The sequence below is a fragment of the Propithecus coquereli genome, unplaced genomic scaffold, assembly GCF_000956105.1.
Source record: "Propithecus coquereli isolate 6110/MARCELLA unplaced genomic scaffold, Pcoq_1.0 Scaffold57, whole genome shotgun sequence".
NCBI lineage: Eukaryota > Metazoa > Chordata > Mammalia > Primates > Indriidae > Propithecus > Propithecus coquereli.
This window is the reverse complement of record NW_012151618.1, coordinates 4,590,868-4,599,284: the sequence shown is the minus strand read 5'-3', so window position 1 is coordinate 4,599,284 and position 8,417 is coordinate 4,590,868. Positions and strand designations below refer to the sequence as shown.

The following is an 8,417-nucleotide window of genomic DNA, read 5'->3' as shown; positions in this document are numbered from 1 at the left end:
TCTCTGTGTAAAATTAGATTGATAGATTTCACAAACCGGATTACACAAAATTAGTTATGGTTTAGAGAGCTTTAGTGACCCAAATGAAAACAATCGAATCAAGCTAATATTTTAAGAGGGTGGTATTGTTCCTAGCACTTTGTAAAAAGGTTGAGTGTATTAATTCCTGCCATAGAATATGTTAAATATAAATTCTACTATAAAAAGTTTAATTACTTTTATTTGCATAACAGGATAACTGCCCTACCAACAGGAGTATTGCAGATCTATGATGTTGGCCAGAGGGATGCTGGGAATTACCGTTGTGTTGCTGCTACTGTAGCCCACCGACGTAAAAGTATGGAGGCCTCCCTAACTGTGATTCCAGGTACCCCACAGAGTGGCTTTTTACATTTCTGTGACTTATTTATTGGCCCAGCTATTACTTTTCTTCCTCTTGCTGTAGTCGTGTGCCATAAATAGAAGTTAAATTTCATTTAAATTATTGTAATCTATTTATAAAATGGTCATTTTTATTTATTAAGAAACCTTCTTTCAGAGGCTAACTTATTTTCTGTTATGTTATGTCAGTCTTTAAGAAAGATTGAATATTTATGTTATAAATACAGTCGTCTCTTAGTATCCATGGGGGATTGGTTCCAGGACTCCTTTGGATGCCAAAATCCACGGATCTCAAGTCCCTTATGTAAAATGGTGTAGTATTTGTATATAACCTACACACATCCTCCCATATACTTTAAATCAGTTAGATTATTTTTAATACCTAATACAATGTAAATGCTGTGTAAATAGTTATTATACTGTATTGTTTCTAAAATTTGTATTATTTTTATTGTTTTATTGTTATTTTTTATTTTCTTTCAAATGTTTTCGATCTGTACTTGGTCGAATCACAGATTTGGAACTCATGGATACTGAGGGCCAACTGTATTTCACTTTTGTTTTTAAAAGTATAAAATGGCGGCAGCATGTGGAGGCTCACGCCTGTAATTCTAGCACTCTGGGAGGCCAGGGTGGGAGGATCGCTTGAAGTTAGGAGGTCAAGACCAGCCAGGGCAAGGACGAGATCACATCTCTACTAAAAATAGAAAAATTAGCCAGGCATGTTGGTACATGCCTGTAGTCCCAGTTATTTGGGAGGCTAAGGCAGGAGGATCACTTGAGCCCAGGAGTTCGAGGTTGTGGTGAGCTATGGTCATGCCACTTCACTCTAGCTGGGGTGACAGAGCAAGACTCAGTTTCAAAAAAAAAAAAAGTATAAAATACAGAAAGTACAAAAAAGATTGTGATAATCATCTGTTTCTACCAGAATTATCCATTGTCAATAAAGATATATTTGTTTCCAGTCTTACATTCTTTTGTTTGTTGTTTAAAGAAATGTCATAATTTGCATTTATAAAGATGATGCATGCTTGTTATAAAAAGTAATGTTTATGAAAATAAAAAATACAAAATTTTTATGTTAAACAATATGAAAAAGTACAAAAAATTTTAAAAATAGCATTCCCAATTCCAGTATACAGAAATTATCATTGTTAACATTCAGTGAACATAATTGTATATATTTTACCATACATGAATATAGCTGGAAGGGAAACTAGAGAGATAAATATGAAAAAACAAATACATATTTTATTAAAACAGAATTATACATAAATGCATTTTTTTATTTGACATCAATTAAATTTAAATTTACTTGACTGTAGGAGAAGAAAACCTGAACTAAAGACATTGTTGAACTTCACATGAATGCTTAGTCTTCACAAGAGACATTACTTCCTGAAAGATCCTTTAAGGTTTAAAAAAAAAAAGAAATTTTGAAAAACATTAAGAGTCTGAAGTTTTATATTTAATGCTATGCTTTAATTTTAGGTAGTATCTGTTAGTCTTGATATGAAAGATAAGGACAAAAGCATTCTCACACTTCTTCCCTTTTTCTTAACAAGATTAGAGGAAGTATTAAATGAATGTTTTGAACCTCAATTAAAAGTGAGTAATATGAAAATAACCTAAATGTTGATCAGCTGATGAATGGATAAATGTGTCTTATCTATACAATTAAATATTATTCAATTCTTATTGTTCAATAAAAATGAAGTACTGATATATCCTACAACACATATGAACATTGAAAACATTATCCTAAGTGAAAAGAAGCCAGTCACAAAAGACCATATAATATATGGTTCTCTTTACATGAAATGTCTAGAATAGGCAAATCCAGAGAGACAGAAAGTAGATTAGTTCTTACCAGGCTATGGAGAGAAGAGATTTGGGATTGACTGCTAAAAGGTATGGGGTTTCTTTGGGGGGTGATGGAAATACTCTAAAATTAATTTGGTAGTAGTTGCGCAATTCTGAAAATTCTCAAAACCATTGAATTATACACCTCAGTTGAGTGAATTGCGTGGCATGTGTGTTATATCTCAATAAAGTTGTTTAAAAAAAGAAAAATGTACATTATAACTTAAGAGTAGATGTTTTAATTCATTTCATTTATTATATCTTATTTATAATTTATATTTATATTCTGTCCTTTCCTCCCCAAAGCTAAGGAGTCTAAATCCTTCCACACTCCAACCATTATAGCAGGTCCACAGAACGTAACAACATCTGTTCATCAAACCGTTGTTTTGGAATGCATGGCCACAGGAAATCCCAAACCAATCATTTCTTGGAGCCGTCTTGGTAAGTCTTCTCAGGAAAAAAGTCTTTTCTTACTCTGATTCTAATGAAACTGATAACACATTGGACAATTGAATGACTTTTAACTCTTTGACATTTCAATGTGTAGAGAAAGTTTTAATGTGGAGAATTTTATATTTTTCATGATTGATTCCTTTAATAGTAATCTTTTGACATAATTCCAGATTATGCGTTATATTGTTTTAACTAAAGTATTTTTTTTGAAATAGATCACAAATCCATTGATGTCTTTAATACTCGGGTACTTGGAAATGGTAATCTCATGGTATCTGATGTCAGACTGCAACATGCTGGAGTATATGTTTGTCGGGCCACTACTCCTGGCACACGCAACTTTACAGTTGCCATGGCAACTTTAAGTGTATTAGGTATGTTTCCTTTCATTCTGCAGTCAGGAGAATCTTACATTTTAACATTTGCAGTTTTGTCTCATTTATAGCTTACCTTTCTTAAGCCTTGTAACATTGGTATGAAGGTCGATATGAAGTATTAGAGTCCAATGATGCATTTTAAGAAAAAATTAAATATGTATGTTAAAATATAACTATAGGTTCATTCTTCTAAAGTCACCATCCTATTTGCATGTGTATCATTATGTTCCTTCTTTTTTAAGCTCAGAATGTCAAACATCTTCAGGAAATGGGACTTGTTTCATTTGCTGTACTCTTCCTTGACTCTTTATGTCATTCCTGTTGGTATCACCGAAATATTTTCTCTTTTCTTTAAAAATAGCTCCTCCTTCATTTGTTGAATGGCCAGAAAGTTTAACGAGGCCTCGAGCTGGCACTGCTCGATTTGTGTGTCAGGCGGAAGGAATCCCTTCACCCAAAATGTCATGGTTGAAAAATGGAAGGAAGATGCATTCAAATGGTAGAATTAAAATGTACAACAGGTGGGTTATGTCACTTTGCTACTGTTTTATATAAGATATGATCACTTTAGTAATTTTTATGTGAAATGGTTATAAAAATATCAAATATCTTGATAGTTTAAACTAAACTAAAATAAGAAATTAACTTAGGATTTATAACATTAGCATGCCATAGATCCTCTTGTATTTTATAATGGTAGTGATAGATTGTAATAAAATGAATGTTGGACAGTTCCCCAGACCTGGGTTCTAGTTCCATTAAGCCACTGGTTAAGTTACAACAAGCAAGCGTATTAATTCTTTGGAATCTCAGTTCCTTCTTCCATGAAATGGAGAACATAGAAGAAAATAATTAATTCTCTAAGAATTCCTTCACAGTTCAAACTTAATGATTGTAAGAATTCGTTTATATTAGCTGGGCACAGTAACTCATTCCTGTAATCCCAGCACCTTAAGAGGCCAAGACAGGAGGATTAGTTGAGGCCAGGAGTTCAAGACCAGCCTGGGCAACAGAAAAATAAAGTATTTTTACAAAAAAATAAAGTATTAGCCAGGTGTGGTGGTGTGCACCTGTACTTGTAGCTACTCAAGAAGCTACTCAAGAGGCTGAGGCAGGAGGATTGCTTGAGCCCAAGAGTTCAAGGCTGCAGTGAGCTATGATTATGCTACTGGATTCCAGCCTGGTGACAGAACAAGACTGTGTCTCAAAAAGAAAAAAAAATTTTTTTTTAAGTGAAGTCTTTTATTTTTATTATTAGTATAAATATGAATTCTTGTAACATTCTCATTCATGTTGAACAAAACTTTAAAATTTTTTGTTGACCAGGATTTTATGTATTGATTGTAACATTATGTAAATTAGGTGCTATTACAGAGTAATATAATTTCTTAATGAAATCCCAATTTTTAGAAAGAAATTAATATAGAATATTTTTCAGTAGAACAGATTAGTTTTTTGTCTTAAGTAACTTTTGTCATTTAAAATGAGAGTGCATTTAGCAGTAGCTAAACATTATTTTTATATCATTCTTAGAATTTTTCATAGAAATAATTTTTTTCTTTCCTCAGTAAATTGGTAATTAACCAGATTATTCCTGAAGATGATGCTATTTATCAGTGCATGGCTGAGAATAGCCAAGGATCTATTTTATCTAGAGCCAGACTGACTGTAGTAATGTCAGAAGACAGACCCAGTGCTCCCTGTAATGTACATGCTGAAACCATGTCAAGTTCAGCCATCCTTTTAGCTTGGGAGAGGCCACTTTATAATTCGGACAAAGTCATCGCTTATTCTGTGCACTACATGAAAGCAGAAGGTAAGCAATTTGAGGAATGTTTATTTTTAAGTGCTGCTTGTTATTAAGGATTTGTTTTTGGTATGAATGATGTCTTAACATAATCCACAAAATATTTTTAAAATTCTATGGTATTATCTCTTTAATAAAATTTTCTATACCCATATATCTGTTTTTTCCCAAATTTCATATTGCTATATACTTGCTATATGTAAGTATAGTTTTAAGATTTTTCTGTTTAGAAACAAGTACCAGCTAATGCAAAGCATCTCTGCCTGCTAAAAATTACAAAGTAATGTACTTATGAATTTCATTCCAGCCAAGATATAAATTCCTTAACTGAGACTTAATATACCAATTTGAGTATGCAGTTACATAGGAACAGCAGTGTGACTGTTTAGTAAAATAATAAACTATGGACACTATAGTATGTTATTTTTAAGGGGGAAAGTAAACATGATCAAATTCCCCTTATACCTGATTTTGTATATTTTGAATATTTTCTGAAGTCATGTAAGACTCTGAAAATTAAACAGGACACTATTAGTATTTCCTTTATTATATAAAAGTAGAAATCAAATCTGTCTTAAAATTTTATTCAGAATTATTGGTTCCATATTTGGGATCTTTTCTATCCCTATATTTTACTTTTGGCAAAAACCTTAGAGGAAAAAGAAAAACTACTTATAAATCCTAGAGATTTCTCTATTCATTTTTCATAGAAACCACAGTAGAGGTTTACAAATTTTAAGTCTATGCACAAACAGCCTAGCCTTTATGTAATATACATTAAAAATAAATTCAAAACAAAGAATAGTGACATAATAAAATTGTCTGTAGAAACAGGTGGTTTGTTGTTGCCGTTGTTTGTTTTTTGTACTTTGAAGTAGTGTTTTGAAAAGGAATATTTTGAATGTAAATCAGGGGTCATGGTAGGAAGAAGAATGAAAGTCTGATAACTGAGCATGTTGGAGTATGTTAATTCCCTTTTTAGTGATTTATGAAAGTAAAAGGAATGCTTGTTTTGGTGGAGACCACTCTTGTTCGCTATTATGGTTGTTTCATTAGAACCTCGGCATGCAGCTCAGTGGTCTATTCAGGGACAGAACAAGGCTTTTAATTCGAACTCAAGGACCTTGTTTGGTAGGTCAGAAATCGTACTATGCAGCTCCTAATTAACAAGCCATTAACCAGTCTGTTGTGAAATGCCTGTAATCTTGTCTAATTAAAATGCTATCAAGTTAATTCAGAAATGTGGGAAAACTTAATACTGGAATTTGCCTTCTGTTTTGTTTATAAATCCAGTGTGGGGAGAAGAGATTCCGTCCTTAGAGAGTTTTGATTAAGTTGACGTGCGTTTGCTGTGACTTGTTAGCAACGCTCAGTAGTCGCCAATGCTCCTGTTCTACTTTACAGGTTTGCTCTGTAGGCATTAAATCCCACAAAGACAAATCCCCTTCTATACCTTGCCATGCATATTTTATGAAGAATTGCTGAGATTTTTTTTTCTCTTTAAAAAAAAAAATAAAACTCACTGTGGGACAAAGCATTTTGAGGCACATTCTGTGCCTCCCAGGTCTTTTGCTTTCAGTGTAAATAAAAGAACAACTTGTGTCAGTCAAACTTAATAGAATCTCTAGGGGCAAAATGAGATCTTGTGCAGAACAACTTTTGGTTCGGTTTGTTTTTGTAAAGAGAAGAGCCATTACATTCCCTACTATCTCACCGTTTGTGTTTAAAAGAAAAAAAGAAACCATGGTGTTTAAAGAAGTAAAATTTACATGGTTATGAATTACAATATTCTGTTGTGTTAAGCTTTGTTGTGTCACTGCTGTACATTGTCCCTGCTGTGGGTTTTGACTAGATGGTAAGTGAAACTTAGAGGAGATTAATTCTTTTCAGTTTGATTTATTCAGGAAAGATGCAGACTAGTAACTTGTAGCAAGATACGGCTTCTTTTAGAAAATAAAGACCTTCCTGTTAACATTTGAGAGGGGGCACAAAAGATAACAGATTGAGATTAGACCCAAGGACCAGTGTCTCACAGTGAGGGAAAATGGCCTTGTTAATTTTATTTGGAATACTGTGTTTGTGATTTTTAAATGTGGATTCTTAATCTAGGTTTAAATAATGAAGAGTATCAAGTGGTCATCGGAAATGACACAACTCATTATATTATTGACGACTTGGAACCTGCCAGCAATTACACTTTCTACATTGTGGCATACATGCCAATGGGAGCCAGCCAGATGTCTGACCATGTGACACAGAATACTCTTGAGGATGGTGAGAAAACACGATTCTAGATATCTCAGTATGAACGTTCATATAGTTAATCAATTTCAATAAATCAATGTGTTTTAAATTAGAGAAAATATCCCCTTTTTTCTTAAAAAACAGATATGTTAAGCAGCAGGCCAATTTGCCGTTTCAAATCTGACTCTTTTTGCAAGTATTATGGTGTGAGAAGGGTAAAGAGCACTTTTATTCATAGTTCATACTATAAATTTTAATAACAAAATTCTTATATTGTCATTTTATTCTTCAAAGGTTCCTAGTTTAAATTATAAATACATTGCAATTTTTTTTAATGGAAAGAACAAAATGTGAGTTTTTCTAAGCATGAATAAATATAATGACTGTTACATATTGAGTATATGTAATGACTGAGGGTCAGAGGTATTAGACTTCTGAAACCAGGAGTTTATAAAATTTAGTACCTATCAGTTAAAAAAATTCTTAGCACTATCTGTCAGTTAAAAAAAATCAGCACTTAGTTTATTATTAGATACAATATGCTTAAGGTGGAAAACCTTCCTTGCTCAGTTTGTTACCTGATCATGGTTTGAAAGTTAAGTTGTGGTTCTTTTGAGGGAGGGCAAGTCTATATATATTCTTATAATTGTGGGGAATTTCATCCATTAAGATAGTCCTAGAAAACTGATTATCTTCCTCTGATTCTTTATATCATGTTGCAGAAGAAAGAATTTCTCTGTCTCTCTCCAAGGGACTCTAGAAGGCCCATTTTTGTACCCTGCAGTGTGAAAGGGAATTATTTAACATATGCTTTATTACACTGTTTTCCCATTACAAGTGTTTTCTCCTCCTCAGAAAATGATCCACTCTTAGTTTTCAAACTTGTTTTTATAAATAATCTCCAGATCTCTTTTTTTGTTCATTTGTTCCCAGATCTCTTACTTATCTCTTTATAATGCCACTTATTTAGGTGTTTTTAGATTCAGAGTTTGACTAAATGAAAAAATTCTCACTTACCTGAATGCTGAATTCCAAATTTTAGTTTTCATTTAAGACTCTGTTCCACTTTGGAGTGAGCTACAGTATATATGACATCTGTAGTTACCGCATTACGTTTAACAACCTCTGTTATGTACGTCTAAGGTGAAACACAGGCCTATGTATATGTATATATGAGATATATATTTTTATATATGTAATATATATTTTTGGCCAGGCACAGTGGCTCACACTTGTAATCCTAGCACTTTGGGAGGCTGAGTTGGGAGGATCACTTGAGTCCAGGAGTT

General features: G+C 32.9%; 1 protein-coding gene across 1 annotated transcript in view; it reads left to right on the top strand.

Moving 5' to 3' along the window:
- Positions 1-8,417, top strand: part of PRTG (protogenin) — a 129,972-nt gene that overhangs the window by 63,164 nt on the left and 58,391 nt on the right. Inside the window, exons 4-9 of the mRNA XM_012658026.1 lie at positions 234-367; positions 2,551-2,688; positions 2,916-3,074; positions 3,439-3,598; positions 4,646-4,893; positions 6,994-7,158. Coding sequence (XP_012513480.1) covers positions 234-367; positions 2,551-2,688; positions 2,916-3,074; positions 3,439-3,598; positions 4,646-4,893; positions 6,994-7,158 — 1,004 coding nt within the window. The remainder of the gene's footprint in view (positions 1-233; positions 368-2,550; positions 2,689-2,915; positions 3,075-3,438; positions 3,599-4,645; positions 4,894-6,993; positions 7,159-8,417) is intronic.